Source organism: Cylas formicarius, unplaced genomic scaffold, assembly GCF_029955315.1.
Source record: "Cylas formicarius isolate icCylForm1 unplaced genomic scaffold, icCylForm1.1 PGA_scaffold_7__23_contigs__length_41026272, whole genome shotgun sequence".
NCBI lineage: Eukaryota > Metazoa > Arthropoda > Insecta > Coleoptera > Brentidae > Cylas > Cylas formicarius.
In genome coordinates, this window is record NW_026844352.1 from 31,995,928 (window position 1) to 32,013,932 (window position 18,005).

An 18,005-nucleotide genomic window follows, 5' to 3' on the forward strand; every position below is an offset into this window, starting at 1 on the left:
ACGCCGCCGCCGCGACTGCGGGTACGGCTCGCCACTGGCGCCGAACCGCCAGTCGTGAAACCGCCGGCGCGAGCAAGAGTCGTACCGCGTCTGCCGCCATTTTAGTCAATCGCGACTCGTGAACTGCCAATGACAGAGGAGCGCCTTCGACCCATTAGTTTATTCAATACCGAGCGGTGGTGACGTGCACGTGATCAGATGTGACCGAGTCGAGGGCAGTGCCGGATAAATCTCCGCCCTTCTGGGGGGGCTCCCGACCGAAAAAAAAACGGCCATCCGCCTTTCTCTCTCTTTCTCTCCATCTCCCGCGGTCCAAAACGACAACACGCCAAAACGACAGTAAGATTTGTATATTTTCGTTTACGAATTCCACGTACTCGATCTGGTATTGTTTACTTTTAGGACGTAAAATTTTTTCGCCGATTGCTTTACGCGCGGCAAAATTTAAAATTTCTTCAAATGTCGCGCGCTCTCTCTTGCGTAAGGCAACCTCGCTGATACAGAGCAATAAGTATCGCTTTTCAGTGACGGTAGAAAGAAATATTTGTTTCTATCGTTTGTTTTCCCAATATCGCCCCGAACCGATATAATCGGACACCAATGAAATGTTGTATTGACGTAATGCAGTTTAAAGCTTCGTCGTTATGTAGCATATGCTAAGAAGCAAAGGATTTGGAAAGGCAGACAAGATTCTTCACACAAGAATTTAAAATCAAATTGACGGCAACATTGGACGACAAAAGGAAGATTTGGGAGATCGTACCCGTTAATCCCAGTTAACGTTATCGCAGTAATTAACTTCAACACATTTCTTGTAGCCTATTAATTACCCGATACGGCAACCCCGCATTTTAAAAGAAATTCCACGCTCTACTGATGTGGAATATATATTGCTTCAATGCTGCTGTCCATAATCCATATCTTAAAACTTTGGGCGAGCCTCGCGTCGCATCCGTATGCAAAGATATTTCATTTCTGTGATGCTAGTCCGACTATACAGGGTGTTTTTTGAAGCGCGACGTGGGTACGGAAGTGTCGTTATTACGAGGTACAATAAGTCAAACTTAACTTTTGCAACAAATATATTTTTTTCTACTAATGCAATGATCAGGCAAAGTGTCACTGCATTACTAAACACTGTCGCGAGCCACTAAGACTATAGTCGTGGTATTTTGACGTTTGTCAGTTCTGACGGTCATATTGCACGGCACTCGGTGAATGTATTCGTGATGTTTTTCAAACCACGTTAAGATAAACTTCTTTAGTCACTTGTTTAATAAACACTCGTTGGTGCCTAAATAATCTAGTTGATGAAATTTGACAGAAGTGGTTGCGGGATTTAGGAGCTAATTTCGTTGCAATTGCATTGAAATTGTTAAGGCCAGTGGCGTCCATTGACAAATATTTTGCAATTGTATTCTTATTTGACTAATCCAAAAAAAATCAGTGCAGCGCGTTTTTTTTTTGTCGAATACGTTTTATATACACTTTTCGTATTAAAATCACCACGTATAAAAACAACACCCTGTGTGCGGCGGACCCGTAGGGGGGCGAATGGCGCAAAAACCGCGAGATCCGCACCCATCATGGGAAAACTGTCCCATTGTGGTCGGCGTCGCACTACGTTTATTTTCGCTTCTCAAGGTTCCGGCCCGCGTAATTAAGAATTTTTCCTTTTGTCAAGCACAATGGCCGCGACTTGAAACGGCAGAATAACAAATCGCACGGCAATGAGTGTTAATAGCTCATATTTGCTTTATTTATTTAAAAAAAAAAAGGCTCGCGACCTTCGCGCGCGGAAATTTAACCGACTTTCGTCGTATAAAAGACAAAATCACCTCGTTCCGCCATCGTAACGGATCGGCCGGCGCGCGTTTTTGCTCTTCTTGTTTTCACCGATATTCAGCGTCAACCGCGACCGTTCATTTTTCGCGGCTTATTTCACTTTCGCTCGGCATCTCACACAGCTATTTTTTTTCTCGCATTAATCTTTTTAATGAAAAATCGAAAAAAAAAGTATAAAACACAAAAAAAAAACAAAAATGAGTATTCGCAACTACATAAGAAATAAATGTTTCTTTTTTTTTTTCGTTTAATCATAACAATTGTGTTTACCATGGTTAATGGCTAATTCAACTATTTTGGATTAAATATCCATTTTTAACCACATGAATTGTTAACAAGGCATTTCTAATCTAATTGTTAACCCAGCAACTACATATATAACATGTTTGCTGACCAGCAAACATTGATAGTTCCGTCCGTTCCGATACGTAAGGGATCGCAGTAATCCTGTTAAAATACCCAATGAAAAGTTTGTTTCGACTTAAACAAAGATACCAGCCGACATTTCAATGGCGAAATAGAGCCATTTAATGAGGCTCCACGACGAAGACACAAACTTTGTCTTTGTTTATAGGTTAGTCAGGAAAAATCGGGTATGTTGAACAATGTAGTTTCAATCTTTATTATCTTGGTGGGTACTAGATTACGGCAAGTGAACACTCTATTTGGTCTAGTTGTAGGACCAAGACTACATAAGGTCATTCGGCCAGTTTACAACAATTTTGAACATAATTCAAAAATCCTAAAGGATGCCTTCCCAAGAGAAGGGTCTGGACCATTCCATCATACTCCAGGTTTGTTAACATATACTTAAAAGGTTCTAAAAAAAAAGGTACTTTGACCGATAGCAAAAAACATTCACTAAACCGATTTCAAGTTTTTTGGGGACACGACAGAATCCAACAATAAGGTTAGGAATATAAAAGCAAAAAAATCCTCGTCTATTCCAATCGAAATCGCCGTACGCCCAACATGCAATTAGCATCGCCAATCATTGGTTAAGTCTTATTTCATAACCCTTATTGGTAATATGAATTTGTATATCCATATTAAGGTCGTTTAAGATTTAAAAAATATCGTTATTCACGGTCATATAAATGTAGAAATATTATTTCTCATAAGAAAATTAGTGACATTATTGTTCCATTGCCATTGCTCATTGAAACATTGAAATATTAATTATTCACTGTCTAATTAAATCATAATTAATTAATTCAGCCAAATTTATTAATCGAGCAAGAAAAAAAATCGCGGCCGGCGGAAACGCCCCCTACGCCACATTTATTTAGTGTTAACAATAAAACTGCTCGTTTTCTTAGTCGTATCCGCAACCTGCTGTCGCAATAATATTTATTTACGCGTTTAGCGCGTTTCTAGTTCAACCAGAGTGCGCTGCTTTCGGTATTGTCCCGTCTAATTCAACCTTTTTTTGTCGGCATTGTTGTCCCGCGTGCAACCGAGGTCGTCCCGAATTCGTCTCGAAACAATAATAACAACTTTATATGATCGTAATCGATTAATTTTTTTTAATATGCGGAGAGAAAGATGTGTCTTCGTCCGAACATTATAATCTAGAATCGCGACACTGAAACCTGATTTTCCCCGACATATTTCCGCGTAATAAACCCAGTAATTCTACAAGTTAACGCACATGTTGCCGCGGATAAAAACCGCACTTTTATCATTAAAATTAAACCTCGATACGATTTAAGTTTTATTGGTTCAGTCGTTAATATCATTACCCGTTTGCTAATTTATGCAAAACGCACTGCACCGACCTTGAAATCGTTGCAATGAAAAAATCAAATCGGCAAAACCTTACGTAGGTTCGTTTTTCTGCAAGACCGCACCTTTTGTGAAAAAAAAAAAAAAATAACAACGTCAAATCATTCACCATAAAATTTTCGAATATCGTGGAAATTTTACGGAGAAACTTTAGAAGATGCGGCGGCAAAAATTGCGTCCGTCTCCGGCCAAAGTGCAATGACTAGGAGCCTCTTCATGTCAGCGAAGACCATATGCGGTTTTCACCCTTGATCACGTGACAACCACAAATGCCCATGCTAACCAAAGCCAGTAAGGTTATACGAATTAAACCCAAATGTGACGAAACCGCGTCATTTTTTTTGGTTAATTTTTGAAAACAGCAATTTTAAGTAAATTACGTACAACAAGCAATAAGGCTGATGTTTATTACTAAACACTATAAATATATCAGAATATTTAATTTACGTGAGTTGGTTTTATTTCCAGAATGTCTCAATACATGTCCATCGAAAAACTTTAAAGTTCCTCAAACAAACGAATATACAAAATACTCTGAGGAGAATCTGGGCAAGGGTGCTGAAAGGGCTTAACATACACATAAGGTGAAAGCAAGTTCCCTGAAATTTTTAGCAAAAATCTTTGAGTTTTAAAGCTGACAAATGTATCTGTTGTTGCATTTTCACGGGATTTAGGACTCCTCTAAAATATCTTAATAATAAAATCCATTTTGAGTTTGAACTTCAAGTATTAAAAAATTGCAGTTTTATAGGTTAAGTTAGGTTGTCGGAAACGTATGACCCGCATGCGCAGCGGCCGCGCGACGTTCCCGTCGCGTTTTCGTTCGCCGACAAAGTTGTAACACAAATTCCATCGTTTCAAGGGAGAAAATTAGCAAGGCGGCTGTTGCCGATTTAATTATCGCCTCGACAAAAATATCGCGACCCTGACTCGCCCATAATGCTGAATAATATCGTTACGACTATGTTCGTAACGTCGCTTTAGTTTTTCAGCAAAATTTACCTGGCCGATTTGCTTAATGTCACATATTCGACGTTGCGGGGATCCGCGGCAGTAGGCGTAGGTGTGGGATAGGTAGGAAGGCACCGGCGTTTTGTAATAATAAATAGTTGAAGGATCGCCGCATTGGCGTGAAAGGTCCGACGGTCCTTCAACTTTCCTGCTATACAGATGGCGGCGGGGTACGGTCGACGACATTTCAACGGAATCTTCGGGACCGGTGGTGTTTTTTTTTTCTTTTCGAACAGCCTGCGACAACATTGTGGGTAAATCACTTAATTTAGCACCCAATATTCCAACAGCTCAAACTTCCAATCCTACTTTTCATGTCGATTTCTCAAAAACAGCTTGAGCTATAAAGAAATAACAAGTTCAAGAACAAAAATTTAACACCCTAATGAGCGACACTTAGGCATATTTGGTTCAATATCCTTAATTTCACTAGTTTAATCTAGGATTGCCTTTTTCGAACCATCCTGTATATGAATGTCAAAATCAGGGCCTTACAAATTAGAAAAAAAATGAAATAATAAATTATTGAAAATTATTTTGTGAAATATTGGGTTACATATAAAAATATTACTTTTCAGAATAAATAATGGTCACAAAACAGGTAAAGACATTTTCAAAAAAGCACAACATCTGGAGATTAAAAAATATGCCACAGAAAAGTTCAAAAAATTATGACAGTTTATTTACCTGATAATACATGGCTGACCTCATTGGAATACGAAAATTTAACGATATAGTGCTTATTTATTAGCAAATTTTGTGCTCAAATTATTAGGGACTGATTGGCAATACAAATTTCATGAATTTTGATCATTTGGGTTTTATAACGTGTTGGATGCTAATTTGAACGAATTGCCCACAGTGCCACGGCGGCGCGCAAATTACGAATACCTCGACTCGGGAAAGTGCCTTTTCCGTTTCGGATTTAGGGTAAAAATCGTATTCGGTTATATAAGAGGCCGTTTCCGAGTTTGAGGCGCGGGGTTAGTAGAGCGCGCAACGTTTCGTCAGCCGCGCGCCCGCGATTTCATATTAGACGGGGCGCCGCGCGTTGAATAACATTTTAATAAAATAATATTTACGAATATGCCGTATTCAGCACGGAACGTTATTATCAAATACGCGACTATTAGAATGAAAGTAACAGGAGGCGCCCAAAAACGAGTTGACGTCATTGGTTCCGATTTTCGCGATGTTCCGCCAGCATGCTTTCGCTTACAGATAGCAACGATTTTATTTAACAAAAAATCCTCGACAAACTCCAAACCGCTGTATCACTCCTATTATTTTTTTATCTTTTCCACGTATATATTTAGTTCATTTAATAAAAAGTGATCGTTTAGGTTAATTAATTTTTCGACTTTTCCACCGCTTTTCCGACGTTCCCGTAACACATAACGAAATAAAATATTTGTCACAAAAAACGATCGTTTCAAATTGTTTTAAGGTCTCGCAAAAGCTAAACTTTCTACCATTACTTTGAACGTTCGCGACTTTTCACCACTTTTTCGGCATTCTACCTAAAATTGTAAATTTTTCGCCGTAGATATGCCGCGCCGACGCCGATGGCCGATTACCACCGCGTTGGTTTTCCTCGCGTGCGCGATGACGACGTCTTCCGAACAGCGCCAGCGGCATCGCGAGCTGCAGCGTTTGGTCGGCGGTCACCTGCGGCTCGACTCCGCCGCCAACGACGACGCCGAACCACTGGAGGCGGCCAGCGCTGGTGCCGGCAAAGACAAAAAAACGGGCGGCAACCACGACGAGGAACGCAAGACGCTATCGCAGCAGGTCGCCGACGGCAAGTACGGCCTCATCCAGAAGGAGCTGTTCGCGGAACCGCCCCGGCGCCCGGGCGTACTGAGCTACGACCCGAACCCCGAAGTACTACCTCGAAAAACTAAATCGCGAGTCGGCGCCATTTTGACCTCTCTCTCGTTTTTGTTTTTACGATAGGTACCAAAGGACAACGTCAAAACGTACGGCGGACTGAGCAAAAACGAAATTTGGCTGGCGGAAAACCATCTGCTCGTCATCAGAGGCGGCGCGTACCCGCCCCACGATGACCGAAAAGACTACCACCACCACGAGCCCGTGTGGCAGCCGATCGACGATTATAACGCGCCTCTACATCAGGTAATCACGCTTTCCTCCCTAACAAAAAAGTATCGATATGGCCGATTATCGACCCGTATCGATATTTATCGAAAAAGCGTGTCGCTACTCACATGTTTGGAAAGCCCATAGAGGAAAATTTCCAAAATTTTATTAAGGTATTCGGTAATTTAGTGGTTTCCAACCTTTTTCAAAATGCGCATCTTTAGGAAAAAATTGTTGCGTCGTCTTAATTTTTCTAACAATCTGATTTCATAAATACTGAAATGACATTATAATTTATTTAATGGGCTACAAAACAATCCACAATATTATGTAAAAAATTAACATAAACAAAATAATTATTTATTATTATATTTTTAAATAATTTTAAATGTAATAAAAACAAATCTTACAAAAATACAAAAACCAAATAACATTTTCGAAACAGCTGCATGTCCCTCTTGCAACAGTCTCGCATCCCCACAGGTTGGAAACCATTGCCTTAACTCTATTTTCCGCTGTTAAATTTGATACTTTAATTTTAATAATTTTTTGAAGCATCGATAGGGCGTCGTTACCTTCAAAACTTTTCCCCCTTCCAGGTAAAGATACCGAAGCACCCCAAAGTGCCGCCGCCATTTCCCGTCCAGCTCACCGAAGACGGACCGCTCCAAATCGTCGGCACAAATTTTACGCGAACGCTTAATGGCACGGAGGCTGCAACGGCCTACGCCCTACCGCCCCCGTTCGATTGGGAGCAAAACGGGGGCGGCGGGTTCGGCGAGGCGCAACCGCCCGCAGGTACGACGAGAGCGAAGAACTGGCGTGACAAAAATTCGGAAATTTCTTTTTGTTTTTTCCAGGCGCCGCAAATAGCGATCAGACCGACCCTGTTACCCGGAAAACTCCGGTGCGAGTACCTGGACAAGGTCCGGGGGAACGCGACGGGGGGCTGCCGTTCCCCCCCTCCAACCCATTGAACGGTACCTGGCCGCCGTCTTTCGACTCTTTGCCCCCGGGCACGGTCGTGGTGGAGGCGCCGCCGCCTCCCGACGAGGACGACCCGTCGATCTATTATCCGCCGCCATACAGTTTCTACTACCCTAAAGAGGACAACGCGACGGCGGTATGTACGCGGGCCGCCCTACCGACTTCGCTTTGTAAATAAAACCAACTGGGCACAACCCTCCGGCATTTTTTCTTTTCTCACCTAACCACTCTCTTCATAGCAATACCCTATGTTAACAAACTTTCTATACACTAATCAGTCTTCTGCGCCCGCGTATCCGCATGAAAACGCACCGAACGATGACGGATTCCGCGCTATTCAACAAAATAAGTCGTCAATTAAGTCGTTTTAACCCAACTCCCGTAATATTAAAGCGAAACTAGGGCATTTTTTAGTGAATCAATGCCGTAAATGCACTAACCAAATTCTACTATCCGTGGCAAAGTTATTCGACTCCTCCATGGCCGACGCGATATATTTACGTTGGCCACTGACCCTTTTTGTTTTATCTACCTTCCCGGTTATGTCTCCTTTCGGGTTGGATTCTAAACACATTTTCAAATGTTCATGATTAGTGGGTTCGGATCACGAAATCGTGCGTGTCGGCCACCAAAAACCGGTCGCGATGAATTCGAAATCGCGAACGAAAACAACCAACTAAATACGTTCAGCCGACTGTTGATTATAGGTCCCACCGGGGCCGCTGGTGCCCGGCATAATCTTGCCGCCCCCGCCGAACTTTTTCGCCCCACTCGAGGAGGAAACTTCGGCCGACGTCACCACCACCACGACCACACACCGGCCACCGCCCGCGCCACGCAAACCGACCAAACACCATCGCCCCCCAAAACCTAAAAAATCAACCCTCGCGACCACCACCGAAAAAAGTCGCGGCACTTTTAAACCGATCAAAAAGAAACCGACGGTAACAATTCTGAGGCCCGTGAAACCAGAAGGCGGCGTCTCGACGCCGAAAGTGCATGAAATTGCAGGCGGCGGGAAGCCGTTCCGGCCGTACGAGCCGCTTCCGGCGTGGAAATCGGTCGCCGGCACCACCACCACCACGCAAGTTCCACTTAAATATTACACGACGTCAAATTCGATAGAGTCCAACACGATCCCGCAAAGGTTATCGTTTGGTAAGTTGATTCAAAAGCGGTGCACTTTTAGCGGCACCACAGACCACAAAACCAACGATCGTCTCGAATTTACCATGTATATAGAGCTATTTCCACATTTTATCGAGATTAGATTTAAATGGGGGTTTAAAAGACTTACCTGATGCATAAACTCATAGCAATGTTGAAAAAGAATTGAGAAATAAGAATATTTTTACTAACTTTGTGTGAATTTTTGCTTGCAAGGTCTTTAAATTGAAAGCGATCACAGTTTACATTTTGTTTTGGTCTTTTAGGTTAAAATTGGATATAAGCACTGGAAATTTACAATTACATCAGACTTAAAGCCTAACCTAGAATAAATCACGACGGTGTATATGGCGTTTAGATTAGATTTGATTGAACTTTAAGCCTGCGCAGACGTCTAACTAGTTGCTAACTTCACACATAAGAAAATTGATTAATAGAATAGAAAAAAAGTATTTATATGCCAACGTCCAAATTGCAAGTGGTGAAGAGCTTCTTAAAACTCAAACTAATTAAACACTTTTCAAGTTTTGCGGCCATACGAGGTCTTAACCGTGAAATCATTGATCAAATTGACTTAAAATTTTTCTTTATGTTTAGTTACATTTTCATGATAGAACATTTTTTTGATAGCATTAAAAATGCATTTAATTATCCAGTACAGGCGTTTCTTAATTTTAAATTAAATCATCTTTTCCTACTGCATATAAGCCTGACTGCCTGTTTTGCTTTACATATTTGCCATCATTCAGTCAATTGAGAGGATGTCGCTCCACCTTTTCGCTAGTGGTCCAAGACTCCTTCGTCCTGCTAGTGATTTGTCCCTCGAAATTTTCACTATTTGTTCGTCCGCAATCAATGTGTTTATTCCATTTGTTCTTTCGATCCAACACTTAGTCATTGATGTTATCTACCCCGCACCCTCGAATAAAATATTCACTTTTTTCCCCATCCATAAGTGTTTTTCCCGCAATTCTTCGAACTATTTTCATTTCTGTTGGTCTCTAATATTCTTTTTGTTTTCAAGGTCTTAGGGGGGGTTTTTGCTTCAGTTAGGATGTCTTTATTTCAACAGATGGTATCGTTCAAGTATAGTGCTGCCCTAGACGCTCTTGGAGCTTGGTCGCTCACTTCTGTCTCAACCTCTCCGTATCCAGACATTTCAATTCGTAAATATTTGAATTTCATTTCCTGATGTATAATTTTGTCATCTTGTCTTATTGAACTGGTACAGAAGTTTTTGAAGATCGTCTTCGTTCTCCGCCACAAAAGGCGTGTCATCTGCACAGTACAGAATTTTCACTTCCCTATTTCCCATTTTGTATCCTCTTAGTTTTCGAACTTGTTTTATTATTTTATTCACTACGATGTTAAAAAGAAGCGGACTTAAACAGTCTCCTTGCCGAATGCCATTACTTGCAGATATTTGTTGAGTTAATTCGACTGCATGACTGCTGAGTGAACTTTAGCGGTCATGTTGCCAGTGCCAAACCCGGAAAAAGGAGGAGGGTTGGTGGAAGGGACTAGCAGCCTATCTACCGGAAAACTAAAGCTCATAGATTCACAGATTTGCCTCGAAATAGAATGCCTTTCTGGCGACCTTAATGCCAGAGCACCCAATCTGGTTTAAGGCTTAAATCATATATTACATAGAAAGTCAATTCGGATTGACAGTCGCATATGTGATAAATAAAATATTCTAATTACATTAATTTATTACTGACGCGCTCGTCTGTTCCGGTTACGATTTTAAAATGGGCTACTTTCACCCATTTTTTATTTTTGCTACAAATCATTATTACTAAGTTTAGAACACACCTGCCAAATATTTTTGAAATACAGAACGATTGTACACCCATTCGAACGAGGTTCAAACGCTTTCCAAGAAAAGTAATTATCAGGTAGACTTCAAGCGGGCAATTAAAGGTTTATGATGTTTGTACTGTTACAGACCAATATCGGCCGCAAACGACGAGGAAACCGGCGGCCCAGTATTACTTCTACGAGGAGCCCGAACGGCGGCCCGCGAAAATCTACGACGGCCCGAAAAATTACTACCTCCCGGCTACGACGACGAAACCGCCGTCGCAAATCCTCTACGCGACGAAACCGTACAGCACCGCGAGACCGCGGTACCGACTCGTGCCGCAACGGACCGACTCGTTCAGCATACACGTGGCGAAATTGCAGCAACAAATCCACCAATACCACGTAGCGGAACAGCAACAGCAGAGACCGCGGATAAAACCGTCGCCGAAGCCCGTGTACCAATTTAGTTTCCAGGCGAACAATTACCGTCGACCGAACGAACACCACCACCACCACCCGTTCAAACCTTCGCCGCCGTTAACTTCGCAAGACAACCACTTCATGCCGTTGCCCAAGTACAGCGTGCAGATACAACAGGCCGTGGAGGTGGTGCCGCCTGCAACGCATCCGCCTCCCGATTATTACGTCACGCCGTCGAAGACGATCGCGGAGTTTTCGTACCGCGCCGTGACGACGCCCAATCCCGTGCACCAGGGCTACTACACCAAACCGGACGAGGGCTTCTTCGACGAAAACACCAAGCACTCGTTCACGGTGTTCGGACGGAAATTGCCGATCGACACGACCCCGATGCCGAATCGCGAGACGCAGTTCAATGAAAACGCCGCGGAAGTGGTGAAAGCCATCGAAATAAACCCCCCGGGGGCGGCGGCGTACGTATCGTATCAGTTGCCGGGCGATGACGGCGCCCATTTCTATTTTTTGACGCCCCAATTGGCGCGGGAACGCGATCAACGTCCCGGGTACTACTTCAAGCAGGGGTCCCGGAGGAAACCGGACTGAACGGTGGCGCGCGCGTGACGTATCTCGGTGCGATATATTTTAAACGGTTGTCGTTTATTTGGTCTGTGATCGTCGAGACGCGCGAGCGCGTCGCAGAAACGCTAGCGTTTTTAATCGCCCTTGTTGCTTATTACGTAAGCCTTGTTCCGCGTATTATAATTACGTGTTAATTAAGTGCGTGTAATGTGTATATAAGAAATAATTAAGTAATTTATTTTGTGAGAAAACGAATACTTATTTATAATATATATTACTACTATGAAAAACAGCGGCCATTTTAGTTCGGAGGAGTGTTTATACCAGCGATGTGCAGTAAACGTAACCTGGATTACGTGAAAGCAAAGTAAAAATACGCGGCGAGTTGCGAATTTTTATAAGTGCCGCCCATAAGTATATCTTTTTTTTAGTGATTAGATGTATATATTAAATGTTAATTTGTAAAATTTCAATAACCCTTTCGCGAATTTCCAACGCAATTAGATTACGGTTTAGTTATTTTCTTTCAACGTTAGCTTTGTCAAGAAGCGGATTCAGACGAAGATCAAAATTTCAAAGACTCACGACCATATATAAAATATATATAAGACAATATAATGATATTTTCGAAGAAAAGGTATGGATCTTTTGCACATGCGTCATTTTAACGAAAATTGATTAATATAAGAACTAAGTAATTACTATTGTTACAGAACAGTCTGTGCCCTGTGCCAACGTATAAATAAATTTCTACATGTATTTTTAGCAGATAACAATTTTTTGATGGCGGACACGATGCAATTTTTTCGAGCAAAATACACTTGCTTACTTCGATAGAATTTCGTTTTTTAAATTGTGATACAATAAACAAGATAGCAAAACGTTCAGCATAAATGTTTTTACTATGCATATGTTTTGTGGGTGTATAAGAAATATCCATAATCCCAATACTAGAAACAAGAGAAATGAGAATGCTTCTTAATTTTTCAAAGAAAATTCCACAGGCTACTGTAATGCTTTTTACAAAACTTCTGGATTCCTCCCGCCTCGGTTTTTGCTTTTTGCTTTTGCAATTTCGTCTAAGCAAAGACCGACGCAGGAGGAATCCAGAAGTTTTGTAAAAAGCGAGAATGCTTCTTTGAAGTGATAAATAAAATATTCTAATTACATTAATTTATTAATTCTCCAAAACTGACTTGTTTTTATAATAGTCTTTAATTTTATTGGTTATGTTTTCCAATACTTACAATTTTTTAAACACATTGTCCATTGGCACTTTTCATAATTATATCTTTACTTTATCTTTAAAGTTTCTTATGGGATATCTAGCACCCCAAAGTAATATTTGCATTTTTAACAGACATCTTTCCTGATTTCGACTTTGTTTACGTTTTCAATAGAGGTGAAACCTATAAGTTTATGAAAACTAACTTTTTACGTCGATTTACAAGCAAAAAAAAAATCGGAAAAATAGCTTACACGAAAAATACATGTAGAAATTGCGTAGTATCTACAGGGCTTAAAAAACAAAAACCCCAAATTAATTACAGAATTGTGATGCCGACGTGAGTGCTCCAATTCTGCACTGGTTTTCCATACCTGATCTTTTTTTTTTCCTGCAAATTTAATAGGATTTCGACATATTTTGATAAAACACTAAAAAAAAACCGCATCCAAACATTGACGCCCAACGTCAAAATTTATCATTAGAGCTGCCATTGGTAAAAAACGAAATTTTAAATCTCGCGCACGCGCACGTTGAATGGACCTTCTCAAAAAATGTTTACATAGTTGCGTCTGTTCCTGTATTGTCAGCATAGGCTAGGCGACACAATAATAACAAAAACAACGTGAAAAAATTCTTTTTAGAAGGAAAATGACAGATGAAATTTTGAGGTTAAATAAACTCACCGGTATTCAGTTCCTGTTCTGCGCTCTCCGCCTTCAAGGGGTGCTCGAACAAATGCAGGTAAACCTCGATCGCGCATCTGGCCGCTTTAAAATAAAACGGGTGACCCCTCAATACGTCCTCGAGCCTCAATAAGCCGACATACGACCGCAGCGTCATCTTCCTCATGCAGTATGTGTGAAAATCGAACTGGTCCTCGATTATTTCCGAGAAATGCCGGTCGATTTCGTGGCACTTCTTCAACGCTTCGCCGTAACGGCCGAGTCGCTGATACGCGAGGGCGCACTCCGTCTGGAACCACATGCACTGCATCTCGTTCAGGTTCTCCATCGCCGACACGCCCTCGCGCGTAAACTTCGAGCACGTCTCCTCCGCCTCCTTGATGAGATTCGCGCGCAACATGTACTTCGCGCACTTCGAGTTTATGTAACGGTCCGCGGTGTCCATCGCTTGGGCCTCGTCCAGCCACCTATATGCTTCCTGGGGGTCGCCGGCATGCTAGGAAAAAAAAACCACGTGTTGATTAAGTTAAATGAAATCCCAGAAGTTCTCGCCTTCATCCAGATAGGCGCGTTCGTTTGTCACCGTCGCGCAAACGAATTGCTGCAGGTTATCTATTTTAAAATAAAACCACCAGGTTTTATAATTTTAAGAAAAAATCAAAAAATTTTGAGCGTGAGCGTATTTCTGGTGACCAAAATGCGTGCCAACAAAAGTATAGTGCATAAGTTGCATTTGAATGTGCGACCAGCGACAAAGATTGCCGACCCTTGGAGAACATTCTATTTCCAAATGCTTTCCACTTACCAGGGTCGAAATTCTTGAAATAATTCACATACGTTTTCTTCGTTTGGCAACACGTACGTAAATTCGTTAATGCCAGGAAATTAAAACGTACCGAGGAGAAGAAGACGCAGAAAAATTTATTTAATCTAACCCAAGATTGGCGAGAGACCCATTGCACATGGCAGAGGTTTGTTCGAGCCCGGTTCAAGAAAAATTAGAAATCGATTGAAAAATAGTGTCGTACTTCTTCAGTTCAGTACTTCTTTTAATTGAATTGTTAGAGGCGCAGTACCAATAGTTTTGTGAATTAGTTCTTGTTTTGTGTGGATGTCAATGGATTTGTATGTTGTATCGCTCGGTTTCGGGATTTCTTGTATTCACGCTGGTATCCAAGCCAGATGGGATTGGATATCCTGTATACTTACTTACTGGAGGCGCTTTATTTATGAAGGCACCCTTTAAGAATTTTGGAATGTAATTACCCGTTATTGTAAGCTGCCCGAATAACCCTATGTAGTCGTGGCCATTAGGAATAATTAAAAAAAAACCTAACCTAATTTTATTTTACTTCGTTTTTAGCATAGAATTATGCTTCTTCGTGTTAAAAATTATGATCTAGATTCTAAATAAATCATAAATGCGCCCTCATTTGAACTCTCGCTTTCAACTGATAAGACCTTACGACGTTCGACCAATATGGTTGATGACAGTAGCATTTTTACAGCAGCATTTTCTTAAAATATGCCCAGGTCACGTTAAATGTTCCGAGAAAACGAGTTAAGTGTGTGGAGATCGATGTTTAGAAAGAAAAATTTAGAGGCATATGTGGAAAATCAGTCCCATCTCTACGAAAATATCACACCGGCCCATTATTAAACTTTACCGTACTACTGTCGCAATATTACCTAATTCGAGAATAGCGCCCCAGACACCGCACATACCCGAAGCAATTTTGTAAACATTTGCCCAGTGAGAAATGCGCTTTAGGAGACCGTTAGGTTAGGCACTGGAACTGGGTAAGCCGAAAAACTTATTTGACACGTATGCGCCTGACCGTATAAAATAATGAGGTTCACAAATGTAAGTAAATAAAAACAAAAGTTTTGATTTGTGAAGGCTATTATTATTAAGTCTAAGAGTGGAGATTTTATTTGTTTTCAATTCGAAACTTTCATGACTTTTATGTTTAGTTTTCTCCCTTTATTGAATGTTTTTTTGGAATTTGAAAAGGAAAAGAAAACAAACTAACCTATTTTTTGCTTCCCTGGTGGCAAACTGTCATATTTTGAGAAAAAGACGGAGAGATATTTTTTTATTACCTTATAGATCCGTCCTTTGGTAACAAACAGTTCGATTAAGGTCGGGGTGTGTTCGATCGCCGTGTCGATAAACTGTAACGCCTTCTCCGTCCTACCCAGGTAGTCGTAGTGCTGCGCCAAATAATAATAAACCCACAAAAGGGCGCTAGCCGGCTCCTTCGGGCCATTCTTTCCCTCAGTCACACTATATTTGCTGAGGCGTTTCAAGGAGTCCACATAACCCACCAACAAACTTTCGATAACCTCTACTTTTACCGGGTCAGTATATAAACTCCTCAGGTCTACAAACAAAGGAGGCACCCCTTTCGACAAGGCTTTTCTCATGTATTTGTCAACTAAAACCCTAAAAGTGTCACCGGTTGCGTGACTGAGTGGCAACCGACGCGGAGGCATCGCCCTGGGATACTTTTCCCCATACTCCCGGTAAAAATTCACTACTTCCTCTTCACGGGTGTAACGCTGCGCCTCAATCAGTTTCTTATAATACAGGGTGTTCTCGGGATTTCGGGCAATCAGTTCTTTGTAGTAAGAGGCCGAAAGTTCGAAATTTTTGAGCTTCAAGTTGAGTTCAGCTAGATTCTCCTTAAGTGTTAACTTATCTACAATTTGGTCTTGGAAAGTTTCGAGGTGCCTTAGGGCACCCGCAAGGTCGCCGGATTCCTGTATCACCAAGTTTTGGTACAGCAGCAATTCGCTGTGCTCATAATCGATGTTGTTTACTTTCTGAAAGCGTTAAATGGCGTCACACACCCCTTGCATACAAAAATTTGGGAAAATAAAATTTGCATTATAAGTTTTAAATGATAAATAACAGAAAAAAATTGAAAAAACTGATGTCTAAAAAATTATCAGGACTATTTGACAGAACCTCATATCAAAACAATATAAATTAATGGGAAATTTTACGCGTTTTTCAAGGGAAAGACACGTCACCTAACCTAAAACTATCATTCGGACATAGAATGCAGACACGATTTGGTTAACATTGCCAGTTTTTTAACTAAAATTGCTTAAGCATTGCACTCAACATTTTTAAGCAGTGATTTCACTGATTGTATGAATATAATCGATTAAAACAATTAATACACAAAGAATAAATTTAATACGCAAAAGTTAACATAAATCTGGAAATGCCCAGACAAAGATATCTATCTATAGAAATTTTTTGAATATATTTTTTTTATATCTGCGTCTAACCCAAAACAGGATGGCCTATTAGAAACAACATACCTTTGTGACATCCAGCCCTTCAACCTGTTGCCGGTCCAAAAATGTTTCCAATATGCTTAAGGCATTTTTATAGTCTTCTAGTAAGTGGAAAGACATGGCATAACCTATCCACGAGGTTCTTTGAGTCGGTCTCAGCATCAATAGTTGATATCTGGTGTCCTACAATACAGTTTACATCCTTCATTTAATCACAATGGCAAAAGTCACCTCACTTACCCGGTAACCTTCCAAGTCCCGCATTTGGATTTGCAACAACGACAAATCTCTAAGGATCTGAATGTTGTCCTTTTCCCATTTGAGGGCGTTCCGATAACACTTGATAGCTTCATCATACTTTTTATCTGATCTCTGTAATAAACCGTAAACATGCCAACACACATGTGACTTGAGGTCATTTCTTAGACCCCTCCTTACATACTCATAAGCCTCATCCTTCCTACCAAGGCAGTTTAAGGTTAAGCCTTTCATGGCCAGTGTCTCTAAAATCACAATTTGCAATCACAAGTATCACACATTTGTCTACCAAACCTCCATGTTCCTGATATTTGGGATTCGACAGAATTTGCTTTGCGAATTTCAACCCATTTTTGTATTGTTTGTGCTCGTAACTTTTCTGAAAGACAGTGAGATAACTAGCCGTTTTAAAGGCTATATCAGCAACAACAACACCCTTATGCAAGAGAAAACGGAATCAAATACCCAACAATTTAAGCGTATCAAGTTTAACACGTTGTCGAGCAATAGTTCGATGATCGTTGCGTCTTTGAATCCGTAGGCTCGAAATTAAGAAAATATGCGGAATTGCTACTTTTCGTTCCATCGTCCCGATGGATTTCCGATGGTGATTTACTAACCAGTATTCTTTTAAATAACGCATTTTCTTTTGGTGGAAGAGGGTTACTGGATGGCATTTCAGGATGACGACAAATTCCTGCCCAAAAACCCGGTAAATTCAATTATTCTTGAGGGATCCAAACCTCGTGGCCACACAAACCTACTCTCCAATGTCGATCGTGTCACGTGACTAGATAAGTTTTTCATTGACAGCTGACGGCGACCGG

At 41.1% G+C, this 18,005-nt stretch overlaps 2 protein-coding genes across 2 annotated transcripts in view; one reads left to right on the forward strand and one right to left on the reverse strand.

Annotated features, from left to right (window-relative positions):
* Window positions 1–17,952, reverse strand: part of LOC132705725 (N-alpha-acetyltransferase 15, NatA auxiliary subunit) — a 28,252-nt gene extending 10,300 nt beyond the window's left edge. Inside the window, exons 1-6 of the mRNA XM_060676534.1 lie at window positions 17,799–17,952; window positions 17,473–17,557; window positions 17,161–17,423; window positions 16,945–17,103; window positions 15,715–16,437; window positions 13,612–14,107 (exon numbers count right to left, since the gene is read on the reverse strand). Of these exons, the coding sequence (XP_060532517.1) occupies window positions 13,612–14,107; window positions 15,715–16,437; window positions 16,945–17,103; window positions 17,161–17,423; window positions 17,473–17,557; window positions 17,799–17,855 (1,783 nt within the window). The 5' untranslated portion in view covers window positions 17,856–17,952. The remainder of the gene's footprint in view (window positions 1–13,611; window positions 14,108–15,714; window positions 16,438–16,944; window positions 17,104–17,160; window positions 17,424–17,472; window positions 17,558–17,798) is intronic.
* LOC132704902 (uncharacterized) lies at window positions 41–12,502 on the forward strand. The gene is made up of 7 exons (XM_060675217.1): window positions 41–339; window positions 6,188–6,525; window positions 6,598–6,777; window positions 7,341–7,539; window positions 7,602–7,864; window positions 8,436–8,886; window positions 10,844–12,502. The coding sequence occupies exons 2-7, from the start codon at window positions 6,190–6,192 to the stop codon at window positions 11,722–11,724; spliced, it is 2,310 nt and encodes a 769-aa protein (XP_060531200.1). The 5' UTR covers window positions 41–339; window positions 6,188–6,189; the 3' UTR covers window positions 11,725–12,502.
* Window positions 17,953–18,005: the final 53 nt, after the last annotated feature.